The following is an 18,913-nucleotide window of genomic DNA, read 5'->3' on the forward strand; positions in this document are numbered from 1 at the left end:
GGTTTCTCATAAAGGTAAATGTACACTTATTACCTGACCCAGCAATCCTACTTCTAAGTATTTATCCAAACGAAGTAAAAACATATGTTGTTCACACACGTACACACACGAACTTTACATGACTGTTTAGAGTGGGTTTATTTATAGCATGGCGGAGAGGGAGAGGGAGAGAGGGAGAGAGAGAGAGCGAGAGAGAGGAAGAAGAAGAAGAAGGAGGAGGAGGAGGAGGAGGAAGAAGAAGAAATAGAAATGAAAGAAATGTTCCTTAATTGGGAAATTGAGTAACAAATGATTATGGTATACCTATGAAGTAGTAATCAGCAAGAAAAGCTATATGCAACAGCGTGTGTGGATCTCAATTACATTAAGTGAAAGAAGCCAGAAGCAAAGGTTACATACTGTACTATATGATTCCTTTTATACAATTCTGTGGCAAAAGAAACAAAGATGGAGGTGGGGAGGACTTGTAGGGACAGAAAACAGACGGTCGCCAGGGACTAAGCTTGTTTTAAAGTGCCTATTTGCTTTCTAGTTGGGCTGGAAACAACTTTTAACCTAGTCGGAGAATATTGACACTTTCAGAAGATTGTCGGGAATGTCTGTAATGTAGTACAAAAGTCATTTGCTACCCCCTTCCTCCCTGCACCTCACTAGTCTGATCCAGAAGACCTGATAAAATTCCAACAGTTAGCGGGGCAAGGGAGGATTTGAACACCCATCAAAACAAGAGTGGCACTTCCGCAGCACCCAGAAGAACGGTTGGAATCTCTCGCCTTGAGGTTGCCCACAATTTCAACAACTGTTAAATAGGAAGAGGAGGGTGGGCTCCGCCCTTGCCTGGTTCCTGGCTAGCCGGGGGTCTCCCCCTCTGCGTTCCGGGCTGGGCGCAGGGGCCCGAGCGCGCCGCGTGTGTGCGGGAGCCTGCGGCTGACGAGGAACGCGAGCCGGCTGTGACACAGCCCGGGGGAGGCGCGCGCGGAGCTGGCGACTGCGGGCCGGCCTGACACGCCGCGGCGCTTGCTCTCTAGCTCCCAAGGAAGTACAGCGGGCCCCGCCGCCGCCGCCCGATGGCGAGGCTGCGGGATTGCCTGCCCCGCCTGATGGTGACGATCCGGTCCTTGCTCTTCTGGTCCTTGGTCTACTGCTACTGCGGGCTTTGTGCCTCCGTCCACCTGCTGAAACTTTTGTGGAGCATCGGCAAGGGACCCGCACAGACCTTCCGGCGGGTGACCCGGGAACACCCTCCTGCGTGCATGAATGACCCCTCTCTGGGTACCCACTGCTACGTGCGGATCAAGGTGAAGGCCGGTGCGGGCCTGGCGGTAACGGGAGGAAACGTGACAGCCGCGGGGGCGGGGGACGCGGGGTTGCTCCTTCCATAACGCCCGACTCAGCGTCCCCTAGAGTTACCCTGGCTGCAGGGCGCGCGGTGGGGACCCGGAAGATGCCAAGGGGAGAGGCAGGTGGGATGAGGTGCGGCACGAGAGGGGTCCGGTTTGTAAGCGTGTGTGTGTGTGTGTGTGTGTGTGTGTGTGTATGCGTGTGTGGGGGTGAGAGAGAGAGAGGGACAGAGACTGACAGAGACAGAGATTTTTTTAAGAGATGACAAACAGCAAATCCGGTGTGCAGGCGTCTTGGTTGGTTTCTGAATGTGGAGTTGGCTAATCAGAGTCTTCTTGTGTTGTTCTTCCCTCCTCCCACTGCCATAACAACCCGGAATAATTCTGCTCCTTTCCTATTGCAAAGGGAAGCTGTCTCCTGCCACCTTTTTGCCCTTTAGAGCTCAGATCAGTTGTAGGAACTGTTCCTGGTGATATCCTACTGTCTCAGGCGGCTGGCTGTCCATGCCCAAATTTTGAGATAAACAGAATAAGTCTTTGGAAATCAGGAGTCTATTTTGACCACAGATGAATAGTCAGCATGAAACAATGAATAAATAGTATATGTTTGTGAGGAGGGAAGCAGGCTTATGAAGTCAGGGACCAAAGGAATGGAATAAAAAATATATGCTGGGGCTGGGGCTGAGGCTCAGTCGCAGAGCGTTGCCTAGCATGTGTGAGGCACTGGGTTCGATTCTCAGCACCATGTATAAATAAATGAATAAAATAAAGGTCCATCAACATCTAAAAAAATTTTTTAAAGTATATGCCAACTATGCATGCACTCCTTAATTATCCATGCTTGTCCTAAGCTTTCTCATGGCTCACAAATATTCTATTTCCTGAGACTCCAAGTGGGAAAAGGAAATGGCACCTGTGATCCACTCTACAGTATGACTCACAGGCCTTTCAAAACCAGCATCCTATGAGGAGATGTTTATGTCACCAAGTCCTGACTTCCTATTAAGAGCTAAATTGCCCAGCAGCTGGAATTCAGAAGGGCAAGAAGGGCAAGAGGTTTCTTTACACAGGTCACTCAAGAAAGGTTCTTCTTGCCCTTGTTCAGCCTAGGATTAATATAAGAATTAAGTGAGTTAATATTTGCCCCCAAATTACACACACACCACCACCACCACCACCTTAGAATAGTGTCTGGCATATAGTGCAATAAAGTATGTATTGCTTCATCCTCTAAGACCCATCACACACACAAAAAAAGTATTGAACTTCTAAGAAGGGATTCTGACGTTGAGGACCAAGTCAGATTTGCTAACTTTATCCAACTTGAGGACTAAAAGTAATATGTGAGCCATCTAGAATTCTTCATAATGCCTTTCCTCTGACTCTAGCCTCCTAAAGAGTTCCTCAGAGATGTAGGACTAAGGAGTGGAAAGAAAATTGTCCTGGGAGTTAGGGCAAGATGGGGATTCTAGTCACTGCTCTGCTTCCACCCACCTTTATGACTTGTGCTACATCTTTAGTCCTCATTTTCTTTTATTTTTTCTTTCTTTTTTTGGACTGGGGATTGAACCCAGGGGTGCTTTACCACTGAAGTATGTCTCCAGTTCTTATTTTATTTTATTTTGAGACAGAGTCTTGCTAAGTTACTAAGGCTGATCTCCAACTTTCAATCCTTCTACATCAGCCTCCCAAGACACTGGGATTACAGGCATGCACCACCAGGCCCACCTGGGTCTCATTTTCTAAATATATAAATTTATGGTGTTGAATTAGATGACTCTTAAGGATCTCTTACATCTGAAAATCCAATTGCTTGGGTAATCTGTATAAAACCCAGTGTCTGTCATTCAGCTTCTTGGTTTCTTTCCTTGCATTCAGTTTTTGCTTTTCTTTCTTGCTGTTTCTCTACTTTCTTTTCTTCAATTTGCTTATTTGCTGTATTCTTCTCTTATTTCTATTCTCTATTCACCTTGGGCTTTCTTGTCTCCCAAAGTACACAGTGAAGTCTTGAGCACTCAGAGTATTCTTCTGTTAGAAATACACACTGATGTGCCATGAGAAACAGGCAGCAAGAAGAATGGTACATGCAACACTCAAAATAATAATGTGGGAAGGAGAGACCTAAAAATAAGGGAAGGAGGTGTGAATTATATAACTGATGGCACAGCTTTTGACGGGCAAGCTGAGAAAAGTACATGACTCCGAGGTAAACTTGGCAGGATTATCAATTCAGATCAGAATTCCACAGATCAGACATATCCTGCAGAATTTGAGTGAGATGAAGTATGACACATCAATAAATGAAAGTTACAAATTGTGACATGGCTTCAGATGCTCAAAATATATAAATTGACCTTATACTAAGAATGAGAAGGGAAGATACTGTGAAGGGAATGTAGGCAAAAGTGAATAAGTCTACTTATCCTATTGATAGATCATGGGGTTTTTTTTGTAAATTAATAATATTTATTTTATTTCTTGATGTTAATTCAAATATTTTTAAATGAAGGAAATACTAAATGTATTAGCTTGACAATCAACACCAAACATCACTAAAATTTCATGCTTTCCATTTTTAGGATTCTGGGTTAAGATTTCACTATGTTGCTGCTGGAGAAAGAGGCAAACCGCTTATGCTACTGCTTCATGGATTTCCAGAATTCTGGTAAACTTACCAACTTTTTCTTTTGCATTAAGACTTGTCTTATTGGCCTAGTCAACTTTGTGCTGCTATGTCAGAATGCCACAGACTGGGTAGGGGAATGTATAATGAACAGATGTTAATTTTCTTACATGTCTAGATTCTGGCAAGTCCCAAATCAAGGCACTGATGAGGATTTTCTTATTGTGTCATCACATGGTAGAAGGTGGTAGGTCAGGGAGGCAAAAGGGGATGAACTCCTCTTTACATAATAGCATTAATCCCACTATGAAGGCAGATCTCTCATTATCATTTTTTTATTTTAAAGATTTTTTGTAGTTGTAGATGGACACAATACCTTTATTTTATTTATATTTTATGTGGTGCTTAGGATAGAACCCAGTGGCCTCACACATGCTAAGCAAGTGCTCTACCACTGAGCCACCACCCTAGCCCCTCATTATCATTTTTCTTTTTCTTTTTCATTTTGAGGCAGGGTCTCACTAAGTTGTTGAGGCTGGCTTCTAACTTGTGATCCTCCTGCCTCAGCCTCCTGAGCCACTGAGATTCAGATTTCTCATCTTAAAAGCCCCACATTTATACCATAGAATCATTTTACTATGATAACTTTTGATACACCCTAATCTACAGTTAATTGCCCAGAGAGATCATTTCTGAATATTCCTGATTCACAGCAATGGTTTTCCTCCTAAAGACACCTACATATGTGTGCCACACATGGTGGCACATGCCTGTAATCCCAGTAACTCAGGAGGCTGAGGCAAAAGGATCAAAAGTCTGAGATGAGTCTTAGCAACTTACCGGAGTCTCAAAATAAAAATAAAAAGGGCTGGAGATATAGCTCAGTGGGTTCAATCCCCCATTCAAAAAAGAAGAAGGAAAAGGAGAATACTTAAATTTTTTTTGAAGATTAAAAAAGGTATCTTTTAATTTTTCAAATTTCTGAAATAGTTACAAAACAATATTTTTATGGAATATCTATTGTAGACAAAAATACAACACTGGGTAGGGAAAAGGAGACTTTAAACAAACAAAAGGCTTGGAGCATTTCTTATCAAGAAGTGTTTAGTGAAACTTGGAGTGGGGAGAAGGCAGAGAAAAGAGGACCTGTGGAAACAATATAAACGATTTCCTATGCCTGAATTTATTGGCTCATGTGAATGCAGGATAAATTGAAGACCTAAATATTTCATATTAAGAAGAAAACCTAGCACCAAAAATGAACAGTTAGTAGTTGCTGTATTAGTCTATTTGTGCTACTAAAACAAAATACCCAAGACTGAGTAATTTATAAAGAACAGAAATTTGTTTTCCACGGTTCTGGAGGCTGGCAGGTTCAGTGTCTGGTTAAGGCCCAGTCTCTGCTTTTAAGATGGTGCCTTGTTGCTGTGTCCTCCAGAGGAGTGGGGCCAAATGCTTTGCTCTCACATGGAGGAAGGTTGGAAGGACAAAAAGGGCCTTGCTAGTTCCCACTGACCCTTTTATAAGGTTGCTAATATCATTTATGAGAACTCTGCTCTCATGACTTAATCACCTCTTAAAGGCCTCTCTTGATAAGATCTCATTGGCAATCAAGTTTCAGCATATTAATTTTGCAGTACATATTCAGACCATTGCATTTACCTAGGGGGAAATTTTCTGTTCTCTGTGATTTTATAGAGCCAAGTAAATACAGATGGAAGCAAACCTAATTAAATTTTCTTTTTAATGAGCATCTTTAAAAGAGATGGTGGATATCAAAGTGGTGAAACCAGTTTTTGATGGTGCAGGGCTCTGATCTTCAGATCATTTATGAACTAAATAGGTCAAGAAATACAAGAAAAAAAAATTTACTCTCCAAGTTGACTCAAAGGTATCCTATCTGGTGTTTTGTTTTTGTTTTTGTTTTGGTACCAGGGATTGAACTCAGGAGCAGTGAGCCACTCATCCACACCCACTGACCTATTTTGTATTTTATTTAGAGACAGAGTCTCACTGAGTTGCTTAACACCTTGCTTTTGCTGAGGCTGGCTTTGAACTTGCAATCCTCCTGCCTCAGCTTCCAGAGCCACTGAGGGATTATAGGCATGCACCACCATGCCCAGTTATGTGGTGTCTTTTGAAAGTTCTGGGACAACTACATGTCCCCAAATTTCTCCTATAGTGTCTCATAATACCTAGAATTCCACCATTTCAAATTCTTTACCTCTTCTAGAGTTTTAAAGATTCTGTGCCACCCAAAGTCCCTATGTAAAATGCATCTAGCTCTGAAAGGAATATTACCTTTAGACAATTTAGTGAATATTTTATGAATGAAAGGGACTCCGTGAACAAAGGCATTGAGAGGTTGTTAGTGTTCTAGGAAGAATTAGGAATTAAAGAAAGGAATGGAGGATGGCAAAGACCTCTTTCTAAGAAGACTTCCTCTTCATGAAGATTTTTTTTCCTGTCTGGAGTAGCTGAATAAGCAAACATGTCTGTTTTTCCATTTGGAAACAACGTAATTAAGTGGTAGGAACAGTTCCCAGTGCAATTCAAGCAGATGCATGTGGACTTGCCTTGTGGAGTACATGACATGACTGGCTCACAGTAAAATGTTACTCAGAAGCATTAGTCAAATCTGCCCAGAGTAACATAACTACAGAATCCTGCACAATCTTTTATAATAATCTTGCAGAGATGTTGTGAGAATAGAGTCAAAATATGTGAAAGCCCTTTCACATGGTCCCAGAGAATACTCAATAAGTGTTCATTTTCATCCTTCATTCTCATTCACTCATGTGGAGATGTATAATATTCTAATTCTGGTGATGACAATGATGATAGTTAACATTTACAGAGCATTCACCATGTCCCAAATACTCTTCCAAGTGTTTTGCATTTATCTTTTCCATTAAGCTTCATAGCTACCCTTCTGAAATAATGGGCAGTAGAACTAATGTCTGCTGCTTGTCCTCAGTCTATAGGAATGATAATGATCTGATAACAATCACGGATTCTCAGCCTTCTCATTTTACACTTTATGCAAACATTCAAGAGAGTGTTTAAAAGCCAGCCAAAAATGAAAGAATACCTTACTTTAACATTTTAAATCACCAATCTAAATAAAATTCATGATATAAAAAGAGGCAGTATTTATTCCAATGCTTTTCCATGTTCTTTTCCTTACTGGAATTTTACCTTTTTACATGTGGAACAATCTACATGAAGATAAAAGTGAGCCTCCAACCACTTCAACCACTTGGTAATTGTTTCAAAGAGTCCTGGAGAATGGCAGTGGTACTTATTTCATACAGAACAATAGATGCTCTCTGTTTTATCTTAAGAAATGATAATTTTTTTGCACATTTTTTTCATAGCATTGTCCCATTATTTACTCCTTGTGAGAGCCCATTTGCAAAACAGGAATGTATATGTCTAGGACCTTCAGTGAATGGGAGGAAGTCTAGCACATCAGCCCCCTTTGCTCCAGCAAAGTCAAATCTTGGATGTGTCCAAATGGGCTTTTGTTGTGAGGAATGGTTGATTTTTCAAAAAGCTACTAGAGATCTTTTCATTTAAAGACCCATCAAGTAGGAATTATATACACATTACAGATAGAAACAAGCCCCTTCTATCCATCAAATCTACTGTTATTCCAGAAAGAGCCTTCCTATAATTTAAAAGAAGAACAATAAACCCAGATAACTGAATTACTCAGATAGACTATATTGAATTCATTGAACTTTACTGACCATTAGTCTGAAAGCTACCTGGTTTTTCAGGGAGAGTTCTGAACTAACTACATGGAAATTGCCCATGTGATAATCAAATATCTCTGAGTATGTTATACCTTTTTTTTCCCCCTTTGGAATAGGTTTATTTCACTTAGCATGATATTCTCCAGCTCCATCCGTTTACCAAAAAATGCCATAATTTTATTCTTCTTTAAGTCTGGATAATATTACATTGTGTATATATACTACATTTTCTTTATCCTTTCATATGTTGAGAGGTACCTACATTGCTTCCATAGCTTAGCTATTGTGAATTGAGATACTATAAATATTGATGTGGCTTCATCACTGTAGTATGCTGATTTTAAGTACTTTGGGTATAAACTGAGGAGTGGGATAGGTGGGTCAAATGGTGGTACAAAACATTCCAAGATTTCCGAGGAATCTCCATACTTTCAAAAGCGGATGCACCAATTTACAGTCACAACAAAAATGTATGAGTGCACCTTTTTCCCCACATCCTCACCAACATTTACTGTTCCTTGTATTCTTGATAATTGTCTTTCTGACTGGAGTGAGATGAAACCTCAGTGAGTTTTAATTTGCATTCCTCCAAGTGCTAGAAATGTTGAACATCTTTTCTATATTTGTTAACCAATCATATTTCTTCTCCTGTGAAATGCCTGTTCGGTTCCTTTGCCCATTTATTAATTGGAGTGTTTGGTTGGTTGTTTGTTGTTTTTAGGGTTAAGTATTTTCAGTTCTTTGTAGATCCTGGAGATTAATGCTTTATCTGAGGTACATGTGGCAATGATTTTCTCCCATTCTGCAGACTCTCTCTTCACATTCTTGATTGTTTCCTTTGCTGTAAAGAAGCTTTTGAGTGTTATTCCATCCCATTTATTGATTCATGATTTTACTTCTTGTGCTTTAGGAGTGTTGTTAAGGAATTCAGTTCCTAAGCCAACATGATGGAGATTTGGGCCTATTTTTTCTTCTATTAGGCACGGGGTCTATGGTCTAATGCCAAGGTCTTTGATCCACTTAGAGTTGAGCTTTGTACACAGTGAGACATAAGGATCTAATGAGTATGTTATACCTTAAGCCAAGACTTTCATGTGATGTTCATTCTGTCCTTTCTTCCAGTCAAAATGCCACTATGACCCATTATAGGATCCAGTGAGTTCCAACCTTAGAATTTAGGACAAGATTCTAAGATTTATGTTTTAAGACAAAACTTTTCTTCTTTTAAAAGCCAAAAGAGAAAAGAAAAGAAAACCTTTATGCATGGCATTTTAAGCCAATTTAAATTTATATTGTAAATATAAATGTAAATGTTATATCTCTTTTAATTAAGTTTTGCCTAACTACTCAAGAAATTATAAATTTATAAATTATAAATTTGTAGGTCAGGAATATTTGATGCAATAAAAACAAAACAATCATTTATTAGTAATGTGTGTGAAAGTACTTTTTAAACAGAAAAGCACCATACAAATGTAATGTATTATCTACATTTGTCATCATTTCCTGAGAATAGCTATTGAGAAATGGTGATGTTTAATGTATACTATTACATGGTACTCAGAAAAAAATAAAACCCTGAGTCTTCTTCCTGAAACTCTAAAGAAAACATCAAAGAAGATAACACATCTGTGAGAATTTTAGCTAAATTAGCCCCAAATAAGGCTGTTTGTCAAAGACAATTTTTCTCCCACTCTCTTTACCTCAATTTGCATCTCTTTTAAAAATATTTTGAGCTGACCCAGGCAATTTCTGTGAGCCATCTTCAACCCCAGCTGTATGGAATGCGTCATCATTCAAGAGCTGAGGCAAGAGAAGGCTTCTGTGGCAGATGGCTGAGCACAGAGGCCGAGTGTCAAGGCCTTTCTCTATGAAGAGGAAAAGGATGTTTTAACCTAAGAGGGGCCAACCTGGTAACCCAAGAGAAGTTGAGCCCTCCTTATGTTAAGAGTAATAACTGGGAAAGAGGCATTTTTTTTTTTTACCCTCAGTGGCTCCTGCTATTACCTAAAGCTACCAGAAAAAAGACAATATGAATGAAAATAGTTTTGTTTATAATGTTTCAGTTACTGATTTTGTAATATGTCTCATTCTTGTATTAAGGGGTTGTATATATTTATTTCATATGAATGACATGCTCATTAGTCTATCACTGATGTGATTTCTTTTTCAGTTTAAGGCTAAAGTGTAAATGTGTTATTCTTTTTTAATTCCAGGAAGAGAACATATAAATATTATTTTGTAATTTATTAAAATATGCAGTTACCCTATTTCTTAGAATTATTTAGGGTATGGCTTGGCTCTATTCATTGTTAATAGCACCAATAAATGTGCTTGGTTTTATTTATTTATTTATTTATTTATTTTTCAGTACTGGGAATTGGAACTCAAGGGTGCTTTACCACTGAGCTACATCCCCAGCCCTCCTACCACCACACTTTTTTTTTTGGGGGGGGGTACCAAGGATCAAACCCAGAGGTGCTTAATCACCAAGTCACATCCTCAGCCCTTTTTATATTTTATTTTGAGTTAGGGTCTCACTAAGATGCTTAGAGCCTCACTAAGTTGCTGAGGCTGTCTTTGAACTTGCAATCCTCCTGCCTCAGCTTTCTAAGCCTCTGGGATTACAGGCATGCACCACCATACCAGCTCCCATCGCTTTAAAAAAAAAAAAAATATATATATATATATATTTAGATATGCCCATCTAATATATATATTAGATGGGCACAATACCTTTATTTTGTTTGTTTATTTATTTTTATGTGGTGCTGAAGATAGAACCCACTGCCTCACATGTGTGAGGCAAGCGCTCTACCACTGAGCCACAACCCCAGCCCCATCCCATCCCTGTTTATATATTATTTTGAGACAAGGTCTCGCTAAATTTCTGAAGCTGGCCTTGAACTTGTGATCCCCTACCTCAGCTTCCCAAGTAGCTGAGAATACAGATGTGTGCCACCATACCAGGTTCTTTTTTATGCAATTTCAACGATATCCAGGTACTGCAATGCATGATCTCTAATGCAATTTATGTGGAATTTTGCTCAGTGAATCAAAACTTTACCAAAAATTGAGTATAAATTCCCCACCAAGAATATTAGCCTTTTAGCTGTCATTGTCTTAAGATTTGAATGGGACAGAAGTCTTATTGAACATTGACATTTCTAGTACTACCATTATTCAGTGTGCCATTAGTTTGTTGTTTGGCTTATTCAATAAATCTTTATTAAGCACTTGCAGACAACACAGGGAGCTCACAATTGAGTAGACGAGCCAGCTATGAACAGATCATTATATAACATGTGCCCAGTTCACTGAGGAGTGAACCAAGTGTGAAAATACAGAAGGGGACACCCAAGCCACCCTGTAAAGGAGGCAGCCTAGGATATCCCCTGGAAGAGAACATGTCCAATGTGAGGAAGAGTTAACTGAGAAGTGAGAGTAAGGGATCCTGGGATAATAAAGGGATGGTGGGGAGGGATGGTATTTCAGACAAATATCATCCCAGTGTGTTTTTTTTAATATTTTAATTTTTTGTTATAGTTGTACACAATACCTATTTTTTATTAATTTACTTTTATGTGATGCTGAGGATCAAACCCAAGGCCTCAAACGTGCTAGGCAAGCACTCTACTGCTGAGCCACAACCCAAGTCCCCATCCCAATGTTTTTTATGAACAAAGCCATAAAAGCAAAACACAGTACCCATGTGTGTTCACCATAGCTGCTTAAGGCTGCAGGGGCAGCACAATGTGTACTCTGAGGCCAGACTACCTAAGTTTGAATCCTGGTTGTCCTACTTGCTAACCTTGTGCCCTTTGGCATTTCAATTAACCTTGCTGTGCCTTTGACTCTTCATCTGTAAAGTGGGGATAATAATACCTACTTCATAGTATCATTTTGAAGATCAACATTACCACATTTGAAGGCACATAAAATTGTGCCTGGCACATAATAAGAATGATGTGGATGTCAGCTCTTTTTATTATAAAGCACGTGACAGAGAATGAGTGAAAAATAATCAGTCTAGAAAACTGGGCAATTGTCAAATCTTAAAGGTTTGGTCTTCCAGGGTAATGAGCTTGGGCTTCATGTTATTAATAAAAAGGAGTCACAAAAAAAATCTTTAAGCAGGGCAATGACATAAGACCATTTGTGTTTTTGCTGTATCATTTTGATTTTGTAGAAGAGACAGCTGAGGGGAATGAAATGGACACGGACCAATCAATAGGCTGCTGCATAAATAGATGCCTGATTTAAGGTATTCACAGCAGGATGGATGGGAGGAGTGATTACATAAATATTTAAGAGGTTAAATCTGCAGAACATTATTGATTTGTTAGGAGAGATCATAAAGAAGGAAAAGTTGGGATTTATTTATAAAGACAAGAATTCAATTCAAAATTATAATAAAGGCAAGTGAGAAAATAATAAAATCATGTGTGTTGACATACAAAAATCTTTAAGGAAGCAAACTGTTTCATTTGTCTGTTACAACCCAGAGATAAGATTAACAAGATTACTATGGAGGGCTGGGGTTGTGGCTCAGTGGCAGAGAGCTTGCCTCGCACATGTGAGGCACTGGGTTCTATCCTCAGCATCACATGAAAATAAATAAATAAACAAAAGAAAGATATTGTGTCCATGTATAACTAAAAAAATATTTTTAAAAAGATTACTATAGCCTAGCCAAAAAAGATGCTGTCTCTTAACATTTTCAAATTCATCTTAAATGTCAGTGTATTTGCAGTTTTTCCACACGTCATAGAAATCGTAGTAATTGATCAGAGGTTCTATATCTATTCTTAATTCCAAATGTGTGTCTGACCCCCTTCCTGATAGTCTTATCTATTGATGTAAGTGATTGACTTGTTAAATGGGCCTAACTGCTTTATGTCACTTCATATTGCAGTCTGCTTCTCACTGCTGGTTTATAATCTTGCGTCTATCCCTGTGTTTGCTTGTCTAATGCACTCAAAAAGTATTTTCAGAGAATAATCTCCCATTTGGCTTGTGTCAAATACTTTTTTTTAACTGTGTTTTCATGAACAGATGTGCATGCAGATTCTCTTTTAAAAATACTTATTTTGAGTTTCATAACATAATGAGTCACTTTTAAAAAATCTCTTTTTTTCATAGCTGTTATCTAAAATAACTTTGCTTATTTGAGAAATAAAAACTCCCGGATATCTATATTTTTCAATTAATTCTGTCCTTCATGATCAAGAACAGGGGGAATGTCTGGCTCAGCAGAGGCCTCCAGGATTTGCTGCAGCACTATAGTCATTCTAACTGGTCAGTGCTGGCTCATTTTCATGGTTAAATATTTTGATTATCCTCATGGTCTAGGATCCTCCACAGCATTTTACTTTGGCAAGCAGGAATTGGTCTTAAATCGTTGTTCTATTGGATTCTTTCAGTGACAATTTTTGTTTTAACCTTTGTATTTTTTCATCCACTGTGTTATAGTTACTGAAAACAATGAGCCCTATTTGACAGTGGAGTAAGGTGAGTAAAATCTGCTTTAGAGGGAAGTAAATATCATCTAGGAAAATGGTTCTGCAATATGAAAGTATTTTGTTTACCTTACTCTACCAGAGTCCTAGGCAGGATAAGTATTTAGATGTTTTGGTAAAACTTTCAAGCTCATCTTTTCTTCCACACTATTTTAAAACTTTATAATCTATTTATTCTGTCTAGAAATTCAGGCTGTAAATTAACTAACTGCTCTTAGTACAGATTCCCTGATATTAGGAAATACTTAGAAAATTGATTAAATATATGTATATTTGTGTGTATATATATAAAAGTCAATTTTAATAACTGATATTTTGTAGTTTCTGTAAATACTGGTATATTGTTCTAACCTACTGGAGCTAGTAAAGGATAAAATAGCTATAATAAAGATCCTCAGTGCTTCCTTTTCACAAGGTTCTCTTTTTCCTGCTGACAGGCAACTATGTAACCTTTTTCAAAATAAGAATTCTTAGGCTGGGGTTACAGCTCAGTGAGGCTGGGCTTACAGCTCAGTGAGGCTGGGCTTAGTAGCTCAGTGGTAGAGTACTCACTTTGCATGTGGAAGGCACTGGGTTTTATCCTCAGCGCCACATAAAAATAAATTAAAGGCATTGTGTCCATCTAAAACTATATATATATATATATTTTTTTTTTAAAGAATTCTTAAAGTTTCCACTTAGTAAATCTTTAATGTTACTGTTCATTTTTGAGATGAAGTCTCACTCTGTGATCCAGCCTGGCCTCAAACTTCTGGGCTTAAACTATCCTCCCTCCTGTCTCAGTCTCCCAAGTAGCTGTGAGAACCTTCAGGCACTCACCTGGCTAACTCTACTCTTTGTATTACTTAATAGGGTATTTTTAATGTTTCCTTTTCCCTGCAGGTATTCTTGGCGTTACCAACTGAGGGAATTTAAAAGTGAATATAGAGTTGTCGCCCTGGATTTGAGAGGCTATGGAGAAACAGATGCTCCCAGCCATCGAGACAATTATAAATTAGACTGTCTAATTACAGATATAAAGGATATTTTGGACTCCTTAGGTAGGTTAGTTAAAAAAATATATTAATTATTTTTAAGGGACTAACATTCAACAAATTGCAAGTTGATGAGTTCTTGGGAGGATGTGTTTTCCATCTACCCTAGCTTTTATCTGGATCCTATCACCATGATTTTGGGTATATAGCCTGAAATATTTATACAAGAAATTTAAAATAATGCATCATGAATAAACAGTCACGAATAACTTTCAAATTTGTTATTACAAATAGTTCCCCAAAGGAAGAGAAGAAAGGTCTAAGAGGAGGAAGATGCTGTCTGGTAGGGAAATAAATAGATCTAATGCATACTGTTTATTATTTTCAGAACTATATTATTGAAATTTTGATTCCTGAGCTCATACCTTCAGAGCTCACACTTAAATATTTATTAAAAATATTATAAATATTATAAGATGTAGAAGCACTTGCATTACCTCTCTTGAATTGATCAGGGAATATCACAATAATATTGTATAACCACCCTAAACTCAGTGACAAACAGCCATAATAATTTATTCCTGTTTAGGGATCTGCAGGTCAACTGTAGCTGGATCTCTCTTGGTCTGTGCCTCAGGCTGCAGGTGCACCTGGGACTGGTTTCTCTCTGAGCTGGGCTTGGAGGTAGCCAAGGACAGGTGCAGGGGTGGAGGAATCTTCTCCTGGCAGTGGTAGAAGTGGCAAGAGTCTGAGTCCAGCTGCACAAGCATATTTCAAGTTTCTATTATCAGCCGATTGGCTAAAGCATGATATATAAAAGTATAGCACATGCAATTTTTATGGTAGAATGCAAAATCAGGTCAAGCCACACTAAAAAAAGCAAATCACATGTCTAAGTTTAACATCAAAGGGCAAAAAAGTATACTTGCTTCTGTGGCAGTAAGGAGAGGGCAATAATCTAATCTACTACATTTCCTTTGACTAAAACCCAGATGTTACCATCAGTATGTTAATGGAAACAACATAGAGAAAAACACCATGAAATCAAAGGTCTTTCCTACAATAATCTAACAACAGAACAGATCAGACAAGTATTTTTAGAAAAGAAAAAAAAATTGGATGGGGTCTAAGGTATCAACATGAATGTTACATGCATGTTACATGATGTACAACATGTTATTATTGAGTCTAATTATAATAAAATAGCTATATTTTCAGATGATGATTTTTGAACAGCTGTATTTCATTCAGATTTTGTAATAATTCCGATCTGGCCTAAACTTGTCATCACAGATTTTCTAGCCAAATCAATATAAATAGAGGTTTTGTGTGTGTGTATGTTAGTGTAGTAATGGTGAGAAATACTTGAAAGAATCAATTTTAAGTACTCCAGGAATAAATTACAAATGATTCTTATCCATTTGTATAAGAGCAATCCTGTAGAAGTCTCTATTAATAATTTAACTTACTTCAGGGGCTGGAGTTGTGGCTCAGTGGTAGAGTGCTCACCTCGCACGTGTGAGACCCTGGGTTCGATCCTCAGCACCACATAAAAATAAATAAACAAAATAAAGATATTGTGCCCATGTATAACTAAAAAAAAATTAAAAAATAATTTAACTTACTTCATACTACTATAATGATTACATAAAAAGAAATTTATATAGTCGCATGCCAATTCATGCTGCGATACATTCTGAGAAATACATCATAGACAATTTTGTCTTTGTGCAAACATCAGAGCGTACTTCCAGAAACCTAGAGGGCATAGGTCAATCACTTAACATGGCCTCGTAATGCAATTAAGAGCTGTGACATATACAAGACATATGAGGCTGCTGCCAGCATAACACAGCATACTGTTTTACAATCATTTTTGTTTATAATTAGAGTCTATTCTAAAATAATGATTAAAAGTATAGTAAGTATATGAACCCATAACATGGTCATTTACTATTGTTGTCAAGTGTTACGTACCATACATGATTGATTGTGCTGCAGTACTTTCATATGACTGAGAGCACAGGTTTGTCTACCAGTATCTCCACAAACACAGGGCTACAATAGAACAGCTATGTCACTAGGTGACAAGAAATTTTCAACTTTACTATGTTCTTATGGAACTACCATCATATATGTAGCCTGCCATTGATGGAGCTCAATGGTTCCAAAATTGTCACAAATTTGAGCTTATATATAGTCATGTGCATGACTGTATATAATTGATGGTATAACTAAGACATTCCAATAATTCAGTTTGACTTCACACTTCCAAATTAATGACTTTTTTTTTTTACTGTTTAGTTGTAACATTGGATTTGTGAAGTTAAAGAAAATAGATAATTCTTGAAAATAAATGTTTGTAAGTTGGACATAAATGAGTCATTTATGACTTTAGTATAACTAGTAACTTCTCAGCATTCAAAAACTAACCCAAATAATCTTGTTTATTATCTAATTATGTACAGTCTTTATCATGACTTCCATATTTAGCTCCATAAGACCAGAGCTGAGCTGGCTATTTCAGACCTTTTTTTTTTTTAAATGTAGATTCCTGGGAGAGATTCTAAATTTGTAGATCTAGAGTGGAGACCTAAGCAACTAAATTTTCTAAAAATCTGGCTAGGTAATTCCGATATACAGACAAATTTTGGAACCACTGAGCTCAAAATATATATAAAAGTGCATAATTTATAGGATACATAGGGTGGGAGGGTAGAAAGAATAGTTTCAGAAGTATAACTGTGTTATGTGACGTAATGATGCACCCACCTGTTTCTTTTCAAGGATGTCAACATTATTTCCTCCATCACAGGGTATAGCAAGTGTGTTCTGATTGGTCATGACTGGGGAGGCATGATTGCCTGGCTCATTGCCATCTGTTATCCTGAAATGGTGATGAAGCTTGTTGTTATTAACTTTCCTCATCCAAATGTATTTACAGGTGAGTTTGAGTTTTTATTAAGACATCTCTGCTAATGTAATAAGTTGCTATTGTCTCTGACAGTTTGGATTAAGAACAGAAAACTTTGGTTAACATAATCTTTTAAAAATTATATGACTGAGCCATGAGAGCACATGACAGTGTCAGATACCTTGGTTTGAAATCTTCCTGAAGGGCCTAAGAATATTTAACTTCCTATTTGCATGCATATTTTTATTCCTTTTTGGAAAAATTTTTACTGTAACTTGGAGAGGGATAATGGGGAAAATGCAGTGACATTACTTTGAAAGTAATGAATCCTGACAGCCTAGAAATAAATTCTACTCTTATCTGACTCCTTTGGCTATTAGAAATAAAGTATTCTTAAGCAGTAATTCTCTCTCTTTTTATATTATTTAATATTTTTTGCGGGGCTGGGGGTGGAACCCCAGGATGGAAACCTAGGCAAGCACTTTACCACTGAACCACACCCCCAGCCCTAAAGCAGCAACTCTCAAATTTTTAGTCCCAGGACTACTTCTTATTTTTTTAACTTTTAAAATTAGTACATTATAATTATACTTACAGTGATATTTGTTGTTATATATTTTCATGTGTACACATGAAATATAATTTGGTCAATTTCATTCCCATTTCATTTCCATTCATTCTTTTTTTTTCTTTTTAGAGAGAGAGAGAGAGAGAGAGAAATTTTTTTAATATTTATTTTTTTTAGCTTTTTTGGCGGACACAACATCTTTGTTTGTATGTGGTGTTGAGGATCGAACCCGGGCCGCATGCATGCCAGGCAAGCACGCTATCGCTTGAGCCACATCCCCAGCCCCCCCATTCATTCTTTATACTCTTAAAATTATTAAAGATCCCAATACAATTTTGTTTATATAGGTTTTATCTGTAATAGTCACTGTAAAGAACTTAAAACTGACAAATTTTTAAAATAATTAGGTATTAATTTATTTTAAAACCCTATTACATGCTAACATAAATATCATATTTTAATGAAAACTAATTACAGCCTTCTAGTTAGTCTAAAACTACTAACTACACAAAACAAAATTTTAGTGAAGAAAGTTACTGTTTTAAAATTTTTGCAAATTTCTTTATATTTTTGCTTAGTGGAAGACAGCTGCTTTCTCATATCTGTGCCTTCATTCAATCTGTTGCAGTATGTTGTTCGAATTGAAGAAATGTGGCCTCAGATTTGTAACTGGAAAAGGGAGGAATATTTTAATAGCCTTTTCAGATAACTGTAGATCTTCTTCCTTAATACTACATACTTCAACATCAAAACTGGTGGTTTCTTGAAGGTTAGGAATCTGGAATATGATAGCATGAAAAGAATCTTTTCATATTCTGTTACATTAACATCCACTACTCTCTCAGCACCTTTTAGTGGTTTTGATGCTCGGGATTGAACGTAGGATGCTCTACCACTGAGCTATGTCCCCAGCCCTTTTTATGAGTCAGGGTCTCACTGAATTGTAAAGGCCTCAAATTTGTGATCCTCCTTCCTCAACTTTACAAGTAGCTGGGATTGCAAACATGTACCACCACTGTGTCTGTCTTTCTCTAGCACTTTGAATAGACCTTTTATCTATGCATAATTTTGTATCATCATGCATTGGAAGATATTGGTTCTGAGAGTTAGGCAGATCTTCAATAAGTAGACACATTTCATTATGTAATATCAAAAAATCACATCCATTAACATCACTCCAGTCTCATCAGGAAAATCCTTTAAGCGGGGCATAGTGG

The 18,913-nt window shown here is 37.6% G+C and overlaps 1 protein-coding gene across 1 annotated transcript in view; it reads left to right on the top strand.

Annotated features, from left to right (window-relative positions):
* The first annotated feature begins 813 nt into the window (after window positions 1-813).
* Ephx4 (epoxide hydrolase 4) overlaps window positions 814-18,913 on the top strand; it is a 40,999-nt gene continuing 22,899 nt past the window's right edge. Inside the window, exons 1-4 of the mRNA XM_027935239.2 lie at window positions 814-1,298; window positions 3,920-4,005; window positions 14,123-14,280; window positions 17,030-17,158. Of these exons, the coding sequence (XP_027791040.1) occupies window positions 1,068-1,298; window positions 3,920-4,005; window positions 14,123-14,280; window positions 17,030-17,158 (604 nt within the window). The 5' untranslated portion in view covers window positions 814-1,067. The remainder of the gene's footprint in view (window positions 1,299-3,919; window positions 4,006-14,122; window positions 14,281-17,029; window positions 17,159-18,913) is intronic.

Source organism: Marmota flaviventris, chromosome 10 (genome assembly GCF_047511675.1).
Source record: "Marmota flaviventris isolate mMarFla1 chromosome 10, mMarFla1.hap1, whole genome shotgun sequence".
NCBI classification, from domain to species: Eukaryota; Metazoa; Chordata; class Mammalia; order Rodentia; family Sciuridae; genus Marmota; species Marmota flaviventris.